At 34.0% G+C, this 18725-nt stretch overlaps 2 protein-coding genes across 2 annotated transcripts; both read left to right on the forward strand.

Annotated features, from left to right (window-relative positions):
* Positions 1–1730: 1730 nt before the first annotated feature.
* On the forward strand, positions 1731–4274 carry LOC123221468 (ankyrin repeat-containing protein At5g02620-like). Its single transcript, XM_044644316.1, has 5 exons — positions 1731–2415; positions 2513–2665; positions 2777–2827; positions 2928–3409; positions 3491–4274. Exons 1-5 carry the CDS (start codon positions 1731–1733, stop codon positions 4133–4135), a joined length of 2016 nt encoding a protein of 671 aa, XP_044500251.1. The 3' UTR covers positions 4136–4274.
* Positions 4275–15950: 11676 nt separating this feature from the next.
* On the forward strand, positions 15951–17490 carry LOC123221469 (ankyrin repeat-containing protein NPR4-like). The gene is made up of 3 exons (XM_044644317.1): positions 15951–15985; positions 16263–16734; positions 16816–17490. Exons 1-3 carry the CDS (start codon positions 15951–15953, stop codon positions 17488–17490), a joined length of 1182 nt encoding a protein of 393 aa, XP_044500252.1.
* The last annotated feature ends 1235 nt before the right edge of the window (positions 17491–18725 follow it).

An 18725-nucleotide genomic window follows, 5' to 3' on the forward strand; every position in this document is an offset into this window, starting at 1 on the left:
TGTTTGATAAAATTTGATAGGTATAAATAATTATTGTGTTTGGTTAAAGGTAATAAAAGATTACTAGTAAATTATTTTATTTAAATGTCTTTAAATATAATTATTTTTAAATATTTTTTATATTATTTATCATATTAATTAAAAATAAATTTATTTTTATCTCAAAAAATTAATAAATAATAATTTTTCTATAATAAACTCAAGATTACCCCAGTAATCTTTAAATACCTAAGGTGAAGGTGGTAATCAGATTACCACCTATATTACCTGCCACGTCAGCATTGGTAATAGAAAATTACTGTAATCTTTTATTACTGACAAACCAAACAAGGGAATAAAAGATAGATTACCAAGGTAATCTATCTTACCGCCAACCAAACGCACCCTTATTATATTCTTGTTGTCTGTGCGAATCAACTTTGCTGATTATTTAAGCAAAGAAAGGATACCTTTTTTTTTTTTTTTTTGGTTAAGTATCATTCACAAGGATTTTCTGCATATAAAAGCCCACAACACATATTTTAAAGAGCATTACTTATAGTTCTTACTCTCTTTACTATAAGTTTGATTAAGATATTTCTTTAATAGGTGAAACACTTCAACAATTGGAGCATTCAAGTGAGATCACAAAACTCTTCACTTCATATTTGCAACTTGTTAATATATTATTAATTCTTTTTATGAATATATCAAATTATATATTTTTTAATTTATGAAATTGAATCTTTAGATTTTTTTGATAGAAAAGACTAAATTTTTAATATTTTTGATTACATTTATCAAACAAACAAACATAATTAATATTGTTTATTATATTTTAAAAGTAAGAATATTAGTTTGATACTTGAAATAAAAAATAATAAAGTTTAGTTTCTCCCTTAAAAAATAACTAGAAGTCACATTGGTATTGCTTTTTTTTTTTTAATGGGTGTGTGTGTGTGTGTGTATATATATATATATATATATATATATATATATATATATATATATATATATATATATATTGATGTAAAAAGCTACACATTGGTGTTGCCTTTTCTTTTCAAACATTAAAGCACTAAAAAGAGGCATGTAGATGAGTGTATATATATAGATGAGAATGTATATAATTATAGGATAACGCTATTTAGAGGTATTCAACAACAATATACCAAATTATATTTTTTTTTATTAAAAAACTAAACTTTTAAATTTTATTATTTAAATTATCAAATTTTATTATTAAAATAATTAAATTTCATTATTTTTTTAATTAATGATACCAAATTAATCACTTTGTTTTTAAAACAAACCAAAATAAATAATACTAATTATGTTTATTTGATATCTTTATTAAGATATACGTAAAGTTTAATTATTTTAATAGAAAAATATGAATATTCAATTTTTTTAATAAAAAATATAAGATTTCTGTTATTTCAATAAAAAAATTAATAGGTCAATACTTATTATAATAAAACTATATATATCAAATTTTAAATATCTAATTGAGTATCCAAATAATTATTATTATGAGACTGTATGATTTTATATTGAGAATAAAATCACATATGATTAAATAATCAAAGTTGGGTTATTATATTTATATTTATTTAATTTTGCTATAATTTTTAATAACATAGCGTGCAATACTAAGATTATTTTTTCTAAGACGTTATTTAAAACGATTTTTTTTAAGCTCAATCGATCTTTCATTAATTTCTTTTTTTGTCTGCATCTACGGGAAGCAAATGAGCAGAGGAAACGAGTTGGGCAGTGAAAGTGCTTTGCCTGGGCCTTATTGGGCAGCCCTGAACGATGATTGGGAATCTCTGAAGGACTTCTACATGACAAATGTTAATTCGCTATCACTTCCTGTAACGGCCTCAAAGGACAATGGCTTTCACTTGGCAGTGTTCAGCAAAAGCAAAGAACCGCTTCAATCTTTACTTGGAATTTCCAAAGAACATTCTATGGTAAGGTATGGCTATTTAGAAAAAAATAGCTACGGGAACACGCCTCTTCATGAGGCTGCATTAAATGGGAACCTGGAGGCTGTAGAGGCTTTGGTCACTCATCATCGCAGGCTCATCGCGGAAGATATTGAAGATTCAACTGAGGAAGAGCTCCAAGAGGCTGTGAATGGGGATGGCGAAACCCCGCTTTTTCTTGCTGCTGCATTTGGGAGAAAAAAAGTGGTGAAGTTTTTAGCTGAAAAATCATTAAAAGAAGAATATTCTAAGCTTAAAAATATTCACCGCCAAAACATACGCTCCATCAAGGTAAAGCCCAAACCTAAAGCCTCCAATGAGCTGCCTGGTGCCATCCAGGGTGAAATAACATCAGAGCCAGAGCCTGGTGCCATCAAAGAAGAAACATTCATACAAAAGCCTAATGCCTCCATTCTGGACGTTGCCATCATAGGCCACCATTTTGGTCTCTATCTCTACTCGCCTAGCTTCTTTACCTTTGCTTTGAAATGAAATATATATTCAACTGATATTTGATGTGCTTTCTTTTCAAATTTTCTCAGACTCGGCTCTATATTTACTGAATCTGGATGAATCGTTAGCAGCACTCAAAAGCCCAGATGGCCGGACCTCTCTTCACCTACTAGCAGCCATGCCTTCAGCTTTCGAAAGTGGATATCAATGGGGCACATGGATCCACAGAGTCATATATTCCTGTAAGTATATTTTTCACCTTTCCATAATTCTATTAAAGATAGTGTATGCATAAGGATATGTTAAAAGGACCTTTTGTATACATCTTATTCATTAATTCCTATAATTTATAGGCCTTCCAATCGGTGATGATGATGAAAAAGCTACTACAAAAATTTCCAAAGGTAAAAATTTTCTTTTGTTCGCTTGAGGGATATTCTACATAATTTCTCTCTTCATCACTTTTTTTCATTGAGCACCTTCTTTTCTGCTAAACACGAACAGGGTGGCTTAAATTACTGGGCAAAATCTGTGCACTAGTAAGGAGTGACATCTTGGAAGAAAAGAGAAAGCATAAACTTGCTTTCAAACTAGCGGAGACACTGATAACAAAAGATTCTTCTTGGGATGATCCGTTTGATAAAGACCACTCTTCAAAAGGAGATTATAAGCCAATCCCGTTATTGCAGGCGACTGAAAAAGGAATAGTAGAAATTGTGAACAAGATACTAGAAATACGTCCCCAGCTGGTTGAGCATTGCAATGCTCATGATCAGAACATACTGCATGTGGCAATTAAGCACCGTCGACTTGAGATCTTCAATCATGTGAAAAATATGAAAAAGCCAATGACAAGGTTAGTCGGAAAGGTTGACACAAATGCCAACACCATTTTACACCATGCTGCAGACATGGAGCCAGAGACTGCAGAGCGTCACCCAGAAGGACCTGTATACCAACTCCAGGAAGAGTTGAAGTGGTACAAAGTAAGCCCCCTAGCTCTTTCTTCTGCAAGATTTTTACCTAATAAACGTGTTTATATGTAAGTTATGTTTCTATATATGCAGCGTGTAGAGGAGATCGCGCCCCCCCACTACGTCATGTTTTGCAAAGAGAGATTCAATTCGGAGCACAATAAACTACTCGGGGAAGCACAGATATGGATAAAAGAAACTTCTGAGTCTTGCTCTGTAGTGGCTGTTCTCGTTGCTACAGTGGTCTTTGCAGCTGCGTACACTGTGCCTGGAGGTTCTAATGAACAGGGGCATCCAGTTTTCCTCAACAGCGCTCTCTTCTTGCTTTTCACAGTCATGGACGTTCTTGGTTTGGCCTGCTCCTTAGCCTCCGTTGTAATGTTCTTGTCCATCCTCGTATCGCCTTATACGTATGAAGAATTCCACCACAAACTCCCCGGCAAACTCAGAATAGGCTTCACCTTGCTCTTCATTTCATTGACTACAACAATGATTTCATTCGCAGCAACAATATTGCTCATAATTCGTTCGGAAAAGCCCAATCGGACCACCACTCTCATTTATACTGCTGCATTTCTTCCTGTCAGCATATTTGCACTCATGAGTTTTCCCATGTATCCTGAATTTGAGAAAACTTTGCTCCTGTTGTATCTTAGATTGTCTAAGAATTGGCGTGTCACAAAGTCTCCACCGCCCAAGAAGTCAGCTTCCAGACAGGGCAGACCAAGCAGCTCCTAAACAAACCGAATCGCACACAAAGCAGCTTAAGAACGATGGTCAATTGTCTGAGGAGAGTGTTAACGATAATAAGCCGAAGCTCCCAGTCTGAGATTTATATTAGTTGAGGCTGATAACTGTACAAGATATTACAAACTAGTGTGACTCAAGTCAAGAGTGAGCGTCAAATAAGACAGTATCTTAGTCATATTCTGTTAAAATTTTAAGTCAAACAAGAGAATATTTTACTTTTTGTTCTGATAAAATTTTATGCAAGTAGTATGTGTTTTTTAAGAATATAAATTTAAAATATTTAAAGTATTTTTATCATATTTAATAACATGCTTATTTTCCAAGAACCAATTGTCTCTCCGTATACTAATTCATATCCTGCGACTCCAATTGAATTCATTATTAGAGGCTTGTATAATATCTCCATATGATACCACTTTCTATTCTCCAATAGAATAATTAATTAACAGTACCAAATCAAATAATCATATTTCTGAGTTATTCAAACTCATGTATCATTCACAAATCTAAGAGAAGAGGATTGGTTTCCATCTAAGAGAACCAGAAAATTATGATAATATGGGGTCGTTTGGTTAGAGTCTTTTAAATATTACCTTAGTAATCTATTTTTTATTATTTACATTACAATAATAAAATATTACAATAATATTTTATTACCAATACTGACGTTACATGTAATAATTACCACATTTACCATAGGGATTAAAAGATTATCAAAGTAATATTGATTTTATTATATTTATATTATTATTTATTAATATTTTAAGACAAAAATAAATTTATTTTTAATTAATATAACAAATAATATAAAAAATATTTAAAAATATTTATATTAAAAGACATTTAAGTAAAATAATTTATCAGTACTCTTTTATTATCGTTAACCAAATAAATTAATTATTTATACCATCTATTTTTATCAAATTTTATCAAACTTAATAATCATTTATATACAGTAATCTTCTCAATAATCTATCTTCAAGGTAATCTCTTTATTTTGGTAATAAAACATTATTTAAATCAAACGCCTCCTACAAGTGAACTTATTAGGTAGGCTCATGGCGTCAAGAGAGAGCTCTCTTGATGAACAAAAACACAGTGCCTGCGTCTCCCCGGAAATATGAAGCTGTTCATCCTGGTATGTTGTTAGTAACCAAGACTGCACATTGCTGTTAGAGACTGAGATGAAGCTGCATCTTGGACTGAAGTAAACAAGCCTTTCAATGGAGAAAGGTGAATCTTTTGTCCCAGAAATTCGTCATTGTCAGGTAAAACCATGGATTTTGATATCGTTGTCAGCTAAAATTTTGGAGTTTGATATCTGAGGAGTCTCGATGATGCATTCTTCAAACTTGATGTAAACACAAAGAAATGAAATGGCCAATTAGAGGTGAACCCAGACTTACAAATGTCGAATGCATTCAGAGATGGCAAAGGCCCAAGCTTGACACCCTTGGGACTTCGGACTTCATATTTGGCATCGTTATTAATGGAGGTTGTAGCCAAAGGCCACACATTTTGAAAGTCAGTTTCTTGGATAGCTTTGGGGATAGAATCGAGCCAAATTGATTCAAACTCGGTTATCAATTTGACTTGAATCGCTCAAAACAGTATAGTTTTGGTGAGTTCGAACCTAATGATTGATGTTGTACTCAAACTCAGACTTAAACTTGAGAATGATGAGTTCACTAAATTCGTAAGCTTAGAAGAGTTTAATTCGGTTACAACAAAAGAGTTTTGATCCATTTTGACTCAATCATATTATTGTTGCAGTCAAATTCGAATTCAATTTTAAATCCACCTCTTGATAGGGTGAATATCCAAGTCTAATTAAGGTCTAGTTTATATTGTCTCCAATCCCAAAAAATCATTTGACGCTTGACCTGCCACAACACAAACTAAACTATAAAATAATTTAACTTTATATTTTATTCAAGGCCAAATGACTATTTCCCACCCAAGGTTTGATGTTTTCTCAAGTTTCTACCCTTTAACTATAGAAACACCAAACACCTACCTATGACCGGTTAGATTTAACAAAACCCTAACGGTGGTAAGGGTAAAATCGTCATTTTTTCTATAATATTAAAAATAAACTAAAATAGAATCTATTTTGCCCCCCTAAACTTTAAAAACTAAAATTTTCCCCCAACCTAAGCTTTAAAAAATCACAATTTCACCCTAGGGTTTCGTTTTGAAATCTCTGACGACATCTCCGGCTCCATTGCTGATGGTCTCTCCCTCCCGAAGCATCCTCTCCTTCCGACGATCTCTTTCCTCCCATTTGGAAGCCCCATCGGAGTCGGAGAAGTGGTGAAAGACGAAGAACTTCATCAGAGAAGCCCAGTCGTCGTCGTCTTCATCTTCCAACTGCAATCGGGCTTAATCTTCGTCTTCATCTTCCAACTATGATGAAGACAACTGCGATCGTCGTCGTCTTCATCTTCATCTGGGAAGATGATCGTCTTCCTAGACGACGGAGACGAGATCGATCGATCTTGTCTTTGTCATCTGGGAAGACGATTTCTCTTCCCAGAGTTGAGGGGGGCCGTCGGTGGAAGAGAAACTGTCGGGAGGGGAAGATGGCCGGTGATGGCGCTGGAGAAAGTGAAAGGGTTTAGAAATAAACCCTAGGGGGGGAAATGCAATATTTTCAAACTTAGCTTAGGAAAAAAATGTTAGTTTTTAAACTTTTAGGGGGAAAAATGAGATTAAATTTACCGCCGTTAGGGTTTTGTTAAATCTAACTGGCCATGGGTGGGTATTTGGTGTTTCCATAGTTAAATGGTGAAACTTGAGAAAACATCAAACCTTGGGTGGGAAATAGTCGTTTGGCCTTTATTCAAACCACTAAAACTTGACTACCCAATTTCAAATAAAAGATTATATGATATATCATCCTAAATAAAGCAAAGATTCAATTCAACTCAAGCACTAGCAAACCATAAAAATACTCAATTTTTAAAACACCCAAATTCAATCCCTTCACCATAGTTTTCCCACAAACCATAAAAAGGAAACAAAGACTTACGCAAGAATACATTTGTTGTTAAGCAAAGTTAACGCCTCAGTTGGTGCGGGAGTCGGATTCTTAGCTTCAAGCTGTCTAACAAGCTCGACAATCTCCGTTCTCGTTTCGCTAGTCGCGTCAACCCACGATCGGTTCCATAGAACGAATCAGTTAACGCCTTCTTCAAGTTATTAATCTCCGTCACATCTATGGGCTTCTCCTCCTCTATTAAGGCCACGGCGGCACCTTCGTCCTCCTTTGTCGGGACACCATTCGTCATCGTCCACGGCCCGAGAGCTACTTCTTAGTGATTCTCTGCGAAATCTTGGCCGAGTTCAGAGGAAGAATCGAAGGCTTCACAGTAATGAGATGCTTATGAGGTGGCATTAAAGAAAGGGTTTTGCATGGGAATTGAGTGAGTTGAGAGAGAGTAAAGCCTCTGACTCTTCAGTTTATCGATTACGATGAGAAGTCTGAAAATAGATGAGCAGGCGGCAGGCCAGAGATAACAAAGGCACTAGGTTTTGCAATAGGTCAAAAAAATTGTTCCCACCCAAGGTTTTGCATAATTGCCAGTTTACACTACATATTTTTTAAAATTCAAATATTTACATGTATGTTAAATTTTACTCTTATTATCAGAAATAAAATCATTTAGTTAAAAATATTTAGAAAAACTAAAATTTTATCATATTTCTTTGTTTAAAAATTTAACAATTTCTCTTAATCCAAAGTTTAAAGAGTGACTATTTTCTTTTTAGGGTTTTTTTCTCCTTCTATTTGACAATCATTCGTCATCTTCAACAATTAGCTTTTTCTCTCTCACCTTCTCTCTTCCTCTTGATCACGAAATTGGTTGGAGAGAGAAAAGAGAGTGACTAAAAGGGAGAGAGCTGATGGTCAGAGACAATGAATGGTTGTCGAAGATAAAGATCTAAAAACTAAAATTTTCTAGAAAATTGGGGGGAGGGATGGAGGGTCGAGGGTGGCATATATGAGAAAAAGATGAGAGTTTGCATCCTATACTTAAGAAGAAGAAAAAATAGTTTTTAAACTTGAAAAATATAATATAGGAGGACAAAAATAAAAATTTTAAAATCTAAGGGTAATTTTAAAATATAAATTTCAATAAAATTTTTATAGGATGATTTTACCTTTAAGAATAATAATAAAATTTAATAAATAAATATATATTTAATTAATATTACCAAATCATACGGCCATGTTTTTGAGTCACTCAAACCGAAGAATTTTTACACAAATCCAAGAGAAAAGCGGTATACATATAATGGAACTAGAAAATTATAATAATATAAGTGAATCTACTGGTCGGGTTCATGGCGTCAAGAGAGAGCTTCCTTCCTTGATGAGCACATGTACAATATTGGAAAACCATATAAGCACCTTATTAGAAGTCTATACTTTTCAACGTAGGAATTCAAGTCTCATATTTTGTATTATAAATCATAACACCCTAATCAAGTTTAAAAAATGGCATTGATTGGTTGATCAAAACCTCCAACAAATCAAAACATTTCAATACAAAAGTTACTGATTGTGAGATATGCAATATTTTGAAATAATTTGGATCTTCTGTTAAATTGAGTTTACTTTTGCATCAATTACTTCAACTGAAGCAAGTAGAATAAAACCGTATGCTCCACAAGGCATGCATGGGAAGCCAGTTGACCAAAATTTTCTAATCTGTTACTCTTTAAATTTAAATTTTAATCAGAAAGCTTCATGGAGTCCATGTTACATTAACCAATCTTTGAAAAAATGCCACCTGACGATAACATTATAGCTCATCTAACATTACAAATGTTCCCTAATTGGCTTCCAATCTTCTTCCTCCAACCTTACCTAATTTCTTGAAGATATGTACTTTGTGCTTTTAAACTCAAGACATGATCATGTTTGAACTGACCCACTTTGCAAATTTTTCATCACTGATTATTTTGCCACAAATTCCTCTTCAAAGCTCCAGGATCATGCCTGACAAATGACATCCTCCAGAGAATACTATAAGAAGCGAAAACTTAAAGGATGCAAAGCCTTGTGTTGCAGTTGTAGGATTAGCGTTTATTCCTCGGAGGAAGTCAAAAGCTCAAGTTCCAAGAAGTTCCATCGATCTCGAGCCTCGCACAAGCCATGGTTCAAGAGAGACTCGACCAAATGAGTAGAGAAAGGCAAGAGGCCAAACACAAAGAGAGAAGAAAGCAATGAGATTGTGAAGGGATCACTAAAGTTATTGCATGGTAGCCATAGAAAGGTCCTCTTATGATCAAGAGAAGATTTCAAAGCTTCCATGGTTGAGAAGATATTGGCAAGCCGGATTCAAGAAGCCAAATATCTTTGAAGGCTATTGAATTATTATATGTCCAAGGAGTATCATGGCTTTTTATGATGATTGTGCTAGTTTGATTTGTAAATGCCATTGAGATTATTTTTTAAATTAATTTAGAAACTATAGCCTTATTATTCAATAAGCATGCATGCTTGTGAGAATATTATTACCAATTTTGTAATTATAACTCAAAGAATGATGTTATATATACTTTTAATTATATTATAATGATATTGTACTAGATAGTTTGTTATTTTTTATAATTAGATTGGATTACCACTTCGTCTATAAATTACGATGCACATGGGTCTCAAACTTGTGGCAGATAAAATAAGAATCTTAATATATAAAAATATCATTCATGTATCCCATTAGTAACCACTTTTGAAGCATGCATTACTTAAGGGGTTTGTGTTCATCGTCTCATTGACAAGAGGAATAAGTTATAACACATTTCCTAATGATTGTGTCAATGTACAAAGGTCCAAAACCCGTAAGTGGTTAAGATATAAATCTTAATAAATAAACACATTATTATATGTTCAATTGGTATCTACTTTTGAAAGCATGATTTACTTATGGGTTTGTGTTCACTATCTCATTGACTTGGAGAATAAGCTATGACACACTTCCCAATGCATATGTGTCAATGCACACAAGTCCAAAACCCATAAGTGATTAAGATAAGAATCTTGATATATAAACACATTATTCCTATGCCCTATCAATATCCACTTTTGAAAAAATGCTTTACTTATGGTTATCTCACAGATGTGAAACATAAGTTATAATTAGTCCTGGCCACGGGCCGGTTTGGCCCGTGAACCGGACCGAAACCGGCCCGGCTAAACCCGGAACAGGAACCGGCAGACCCGGAACCAGCAGTGAACCGGAACCGAAACCGTGGCTCTACGGTTCGGTTCCGGTTCACATAAATTGAAACCGTGGAACCGCCGGTTCACACCGGTTTATGAACCGGCGGTTTACTGTGTTGAACCGAAAAAAATTTGAAAATTTATTGAAATTTTTTTTATTTTTTTTTGAATTTTATTTAAAAAGGCAACGGTTCCCTGCGCAGGGAACCGTTGCCTTTTGAAGGAAATTTGCAGGGGACCAATTTTCAGTGAAGTTGCAGGGGATCCCCTGCAATTTTTTGGAATTTTAATTTACCCCCCCTATTTCTAATTTTTTTCAAAAATTTTTTTTTCTATATATACCCCTTTAAATTCTATTCTCTCAAATCTCAATCTCTCTACTCTCTCATTCTCATTCTTTAAACTCTTAATATTCTCTCAATCTTTCAATTCAATTAAATTTTCTTAAATTTAATTAAATTCTTTCTTATTTTTTTTTAAATTTCAATTTCAATTTTATATTTTCAAGGTAAGAGAACTACGTAGGCTTTGATTCTTCTAAACCCCAAGAAGATACGTAGGAAGCTTAATTGAAAAATTAAGTCCAAGCCTTTATTTTAAATTTCAATTATTGTAATTAATAATTTAAAAATTAAATCAAGATCATGTATTAGAATTGATGGTTCAATATCGGTTTCGAATCGAAACCGTCGGTTCCGAATCGAAACCGTCGGTTCCGAATCGAAACCGTCGGTTCCGAATCGAAACCGTCGGTTCCGAATCGAAACCGTCGGTTCCGAATCGAAACCGTCGGTTCCGAATCGAAACCGTCGGTTCCGAATCGAAACCGTCGGTTCCGAACTGAAACCGTCGGTTTCGAACCGGGGCCATGAACTGAAACCGGCGGTTCTGAACCGTGGACGAACCGTCCTGTTACGGTTTCGGTTCAGGGTCCTTATATTTTCGAACCGTGAACCGGCGGTTCCGAACCGAAACCGGCGGTTCATGAACCGTGGCCAGGTCTAGTTATAATTCATGTCTTTTCCATAGGTCCTAAACTTGTAAACTGTTAAGATAAGAATCTTAATATATATATAAACAGATATTCATAAACACACTATTCATTTGCCCCATCGATATTCACTTTTGAAAGCATGCTTTACTTATAGGTTTGTGTTCACTGTCTTATATACGTAGTTATGAAGTATTTTCCAATGAATATGTGTTGTTTAGCTTTAATACTTATTGTTGGGATTGACAATCAAAGGACTAAGCATATCACTTAAGAATACATGCGAAATGGGTCAGATATCATTACTAACATTCAGGTCTATTAGATTGGCCTATTATAAAGATATTGTCTGCTATAGACACATTATCCATTGCTTTTGAACATACGTATAGTGCTGCTCTTTAACAATTTAGGATCTTACAAGCTATTAAGCCAATCTTTTCTTAACAAGACTACACATTGTGGATGCTCATACCTACTCAACATCTTTCTATATTTTGCTCGTATGAGATTTCTCTTGGGATGTTATAAAGTAGTCCAATTTTAGGTGAATCCAATTATTTATTTATTTCTAACTCGTTTGACTATAAATTATCAATCACCTTTCATCTTTACTATACTTTCACAATATTAAAATAAGAATAAACTTTATCTTTATTATATTCTTACTACTAGTATCAATGGGCTTTATCAATTATCTAGCCAAGTAATGTTACCTAGCATCCTCAAGTAATGTAAGATCCTCAAACATATCCAACATTTTTTTGTACTTTATTAATATGAGATTTGACTTATATGTTAATTACAACGTTAATAAAATTATGTATACATATTTTAAGTACACAAAAAAGATACACAGATTATATATTATCATATGATTGAGTTATTTTAAATTAAAGAAAAAATAATATACAATCATATGATTATATATTTTTATATATCTATTTTATATATTCAAAGCGTATATACGTAGCATTACTCATTACAACATAACCTAGTTTTGTGAATGGTCAAATTATCTTTTTATATTTATTATATATACTGTCATCATAGTAAAATTAGAATGAACTTTTATCTTTATTATATTCTGACAACTAGCATGAATGAGCTTCATCAATTATTTAAGCAAACTAACGATACTTTTCATCTTCATTTACAAGAATAAAACCATTCTCTATATGTAAAAGAACACAACATAGAACTTATCATATTTCAAAGAACACAAAACATAGTTATTATTTTATTAACTTTAAGTTTGATTAAGCTCTTTTTCTAGCCCGTGAAGAATCTCAACCATAGGAGCATTCAAGCGAGCTCGCAAACCTCTTCACTTCCAGATATTTGTATTTGCAAATTGTTGACATATTATTAATTCTTTTTTATGATATATCGAATTATATCAAATTTTATTTTATTTTTTTATAAAAGGAACTAAGCACTAATTTTTTTTTTTTTTATTGAAGGAATCTAACTTTCAAAACTTTCTATATAAAAGACTAAACTTTCAATATTTTCTATTGAAGATACCGAATAAACATAATTAATATAACTTGTTCAATAGAAAAATTTAAAAGTTTGATCTAGGGAAATTTGAAAGTTCATTTTCTTCAATAAAAATAATTATTGACCCTATTGTCTTAAAACTCTAAAAGATGAGGTAGCTAGGTGAGTGGAGCTGATGACCTTATTGTCCCATGTAACTTCTTATATATTCATAGGATAGCATCGCTTAGAGGTATCTAATAATGATATACCAAACTTTGTTTTTTGTTTTATTAAAAAAACTAAACGTTCAAAGTTTATTATATAAATTATCAACCTTTCAAATTTTATTATGGAAATAATGAATTTTTTACAATTTTCTATTCAATGTATAAAACTAATCATTTTAGTACTAAAATGAAACAAAATAAATAACACTAATTATATTTATTTGGTACTTTTAATAAGATTTACTATAAATTTGGTTCTTTAAATAGAAAATTTTGAAAGTTGACTTTATTTAATAGAAAATTTTGTTATTTCAGTTATTTGAATGAAAAAATGATAGATCGATTCCTATAAATATTATACTAAAATTATGTGTACTTAATTTTGAGTATTTAATTAAACACTTAAATGATATATCATAATATGATTGGGTATTTTAAATTAAGATAAAATGTAGCTCAATCATATGATGGTAAATCATCTAAATATTTAATTAAATACTCAAAACTAAATACACATGGTAATACTTGAAATATAATTATCTCTATAGTTATTTAATTTTGCTAAAGTTTTATTAACATTGTATTTGTATGCAATACTAAAATTCTTTTGTCTCAGACAAAATTTAAAGCAAGATTTTTAAGCTCAACTAATCTTTCATTAACTATTTTTTGAAATAATTTTGGTCTTCTATTAAATTGAGTTTATTTTAGCTTCGACTTATTCAACTGAAGCAAGTAGCAAGAATGGAACTGTATCCTCTATATATAAGGCATGCATGTGAAGCTAGCCGACCAAAATTTTCTAGTCTATCACTCTATAGCACGAAATTTTAATCTGAAGGCCTCATGGACTTCATGTTTTTTTTTTTTGCCCTCATGGACTCCATGTAACTTTCCATTTTAACCAGTCTTTGAAAAGAATGCCACCTAACGACAATCAATTAACAATACAAATGTTCCCTAATTGGCTTCAAATCTTCTTCCTCCAACCTTATCTAATCTTTTGAAGATGTGTGCTTGTGCTTTTAAGCTCAAAGACATAATCATGTTTGAACTGACCCACTTGCCAGTTTTTATCAATCATAGTTTATCTTTATCATATTTTCATCATCTTTTATCTTTTATATATTTCCAACCAGATTGTATCAATTTTGTTTTATTAATTCTTTCTTATAAATAGAATTAGAATTCACCTTGTCTATAAGTTATGATACATAAGGATCTTTAAAATATTAACACATTATTCATTTACCATTTTTGCTTTATTTATGAGTTTGTGTTCACTGTCTCACATACATGGAGAGCAAGTTATAACGTCTTCCCCAATAAATCCCCGTAATCGGGGACGGGGCGGGGAGGGGAGGGGCGGGGCGGGGCGGGGCGGGGACATATGTATCCCCGTCCCCGCCCCGTCCCCGATTACGGGGATTTTTTTCATCCCCATCCCCGCCCCTTTTCCCTTTTTTTTCGGGGAATCCCCTCCCCGTTAGGGTCGGGGCCCCTAAAGTCGGGTCCAAATTGCTATCTCTAGTATCATCCATAAGGATTCCCTGTATATAAAAGTACACAACACATAGCTAATTGTATGTTAGAGAGCACTACTTATAATTCTTACTCTTTTTACTATAAGTTTGGTGAAGATCTTTCTTTGACACATGAAAGACTTCAACTATTGGAGTATTCAAATGAGATTGTTGAAGATCTCACGATATTTATTATAATTAAGAATCTAAATGATTATTATTATGAGATTGTATGATTTTATATTAAAAATAAAATCACATTAAACTAAATATCCAATTAAATAATCACCTTTGCATGCAACACTAAGGTTCTTTTCTCTGAGACATGATTTAAAACGATTTTTTTAAGCTCAACTAATCTTTCATTAATTTTTCTTTTTTATTTTTGGTTGTCTCCATCTACGGGAAGCAAATGGGCACAGGACACGAGTTGGGCAGTACAAACGAGCTTTATCGGGCAGCCCTGAACAACGATTGGGAATCTCTGAAGAAATTCTACCAGAAAAATGTTGGTTCGCTGTTATTTCCTGTCACGGCCTCCATGGACATTGCATTTCACTTGGCGGTGTTCAGCAAGAGTAAAGATCCGCTTCAATTTTTACTTGATATTTCCAAAGAACATTCTATGGTAAGGTATGGCTATTTAGAAAGAAATGGCAACGGGAACACACCTCTTCATGAGGCTGCAGCCAATGGGAATCTGGAGGCCGTAGAGGCTTTGGTCAGACATCATTGGAAGCTCACCGAGGAAGATATTGAAGATCCACCTGAGGAAGAGTTCCTAGAGGCCGTAAATATAAAAGACGAAACCCCGCTTTTTATTGCTGCTGCATTTGGGAAAACAGAAGTGGTGAAGTTTTTAACTGCAACATCATTAGAACTTCACAAAAGATTAATATACCAAGAAGGAGGAGGGACTGAAGAAGTATATTTTAAGCTTAAAAATATTCACCGCCAAAACAAACGCTTCATCAAGGTAAAGCCCAAACCTAAAGCCTCCAACGAGTTGCCTGGTGCCATCCAAGGTGAAATAATATCAGAGCCAGAGCCTGGTGCCATGGAAGAAGAAAGATTTATAAAAGTGCCTGATACCTCCATTCTGCACGTTGCCATCACAGGACACCATTTTGGTCTCTGTCTCTACCCACCTAGCTTCTTTACTTTTGCTTTGAAATGAAATATATATTCAACTGATATTTGATGTGCTTTCTTTTCAAATATTCTCAGAAACGGCTCTATATTTACTGAAGATGGATGAATCATTAGCAGCACTCAGGGACCTAGATGGCTGGACCTCTCTTCACCTACTAGCAACCATGCCCTCAGCTTTCGTAAGTGGATATCAATGGGGCAGATTGATCCACAGATTCATATATTTCTGTAAGTATATTTTTCACCTTTCCATAATTCTATTAAAGATAATGTATGCATAAGGATATGTTAAAAGGACCTTTTGTATCAATTTATAGCTCTTCCAATCGGTGATGATGAAAAAGCTACTACAAAAATTTCCAAAGGTAAAACTTTTCTTTTGTTCGCTTAAGGGATATTGTGCATAATTTCTCTCTTCATCACTTTTGCTCATTGAGCACCTTCTTTTCTCCTAAACACGAATAGGGTGGCTTAAATTACTGGGAAAAATCTGTGCACTAATAAGGAGTAACATCTTGGAAGAAAAGAGAAAGCATAAACTTGCTTTCAAACTAGCGGAGACACTGATAAAAAAAGATACTTCTTGGGAAGAAACCATTAATAAGCAAGTGGTCCCAGAGTCTCCATTTGATAAAGACCAGTCTTCAAAAGGAGAAGATAAGCCAATCCCGTTATTGCTGGCGACTGAAAAAGGAATAGCAGAAATTGTGAACAAGATACTAGAAGTATGTCCCCAGCTAGTTGAGCATCACAATGATCTGGATCAGAACATACTGCATGTGGCAATTAAGCACCGTCAATATAATATCTTTAATCATGTGAAAAATATGGAAATACCAATGACAAGGTTAGTCCGAAAGGTTGACAAAAATGGCTACACCATCTTGCACCAAGCTGCAGACATGAAGCCAGAGACTACAAAGCGTCACCCAGCAGGACCTGTATACCAACTCCAGGAAGAGATAAAGTGGTACAAAGTAAGCCCCCTAGCTCTTTCTTCTACAAGATTTTTACCTAATAAACGTGCTTATATGTAAGTTATGTTTCTATATATGCAGCGTGTAAAGGAGATCATGCCCGCCCACTACGCCATGTTTCGCAGCAAGGACGTAAAGAAGACTTGCGAAGAGCTATTCAATTCGAAGCACAATGAACTACTTGGGCAAGCACAGAATTGGATAAGAGGCACTTCTCAGTCTTGCTCTGCAGTGGCTGTTCTCGTTGCTACAGTGGTCTTTGCAGCTGCGTACACTGTTCCTGGAGGTTCTAATGAACAGGGGTATCCAATTTTCCTCAACAACACTCTCTTTGAGCTTTTCACAGTCATGGACGTTATTGCTTTGGCCTGCTCCTTAACCTCCGTTGTCATGTTCTTGTCCATCCTCTCATCGTCTTATACGTATCATGAATTCCTCCACGAACTCCCTAGAAAACTCACAATAGGCTTTTCCTTGCTTTTCATTTCATTGGCTACAACAGTGATTGCATTCGCAGCAACATTATTGCTCATAGTTCGTTTGGAAAATCCACATTGGACCACCAGTCTCATTTATACTGCTACATTTTTTCCTGTCAGCATATTTGCACTCATTAATTTTCCCATGTATGCTGCATTTGACAATATTGTGCTCAAGTTGTATCATAGATTGTCTAAGAATTGGCGTGTCACAGTCTCCACCGCCCAAGAAGTCAGCTTCCAGACAGGGTTCCTTTGCAGACCAAGGAGCTCCTAAACAAACCGAATAGAACAAAAAGCAGCTTGAGAACGATAATCAATTGTCTGAGGAGAGTGGTAACGATAACAAGCCCAAGCTCCCAGTCTCAGATTTATATTAGTTGAGGCTGATAAGTTTATAAGATATTACAAACTAGTGTGACTCTGTTTTCTTTATTTTGGGTTTCATCAAGTCAAGAGTGAGTGTCAAATAAGAGAGTATTTTACTCTTATTCTGTTAAAATTTTATGTCAAACAAGAGAATATTTTACTTTTTGTTCTAATAAAATTTTATGCAAGTAGTATGTGTTTTTTAAGAATATAAATTCAAAATATTTAAAGTTTATTTATCATATTTAATAACATGCTTATTTTCCAAGAACCAATTGTCTCCATATATTAATTCATAATTTCTCCATGTAATTCCACTTTCTATTCTCCAGTAGAATAATTAATTAACAGTACCAAATCAGATAATCATGTTTCTGAATCATTCAAACCCATGTATTATTCACAAGTCTAAGAGAAGAGGATTGGTTTCCATCTAAGAGAACCAGAAAATTATGATAATATAAGTAATTTATTAGGCGGGCTCATGGCGTTAGGAGAGAGCTTCCTTGATGAACACAAACACACTGCCTGCGTCTCCCCTGGAAATATGAAGCTCTTCACCCAGCTATGATGTTAGCAACCAAGACTGCACATCGCTGTTAGAGATTGAGATGAAGCTGTATCTTGGACTGGTAAAAAAGCCTTTCAATGGGGAAAGGTCAATCTTTTGTCCCAAAAATTCGTCATTGTCAGGTAAAACCATAGAGTCTGATATCATTGTTAGGTAAAACTATGAAGTCTGATATCTGAGGAGTCTCGATGATGCCTTCTTCAAACTTGATCTAAACACAGAAATGAAATGGCCAATTAGAGATGAACCCAGACTGATAAATCTGGACGCCAAACCTGCACACGCTCGGGACTTGGGACTTCATATTTGGCATTGGTACTAATGGTGGTTGCAGCCGATGGCCACACATATCCAAAGTCAGATTCTTAGATAGGGTTGGAGACAGAATCAAGCTTAACTAATCCAAACTCAATTGTCAATTTGACTCGAATGGCTCAAAACAAGCATAGTTTTGGTGAGTTCGAATCTAACGATTAATTTTGTACTCAAACTTGAGGGCGTTCAGCTCACTAAATTCATAGGCCTAGAAGAGTTTGATTCAGCTACAACCGAAGAGTTCTAGTCCATTTTGA

This window comes from Mangifera indica, chromosome 7, assembly GCF_011075055.1.
Source record: "Mangifera indica cultivar Alphonso chromosome 7, CATAS_Mindica_2.1, whole genome shotgun sequence".
NCBI classification, from domain to species: domain Eukaryota; kingdom Viridiplantae; phylum Streptophyta; class Magnoliopsida; order Sapindales; family Anacardiaceae; genus Mangifera; species Mangifera indica.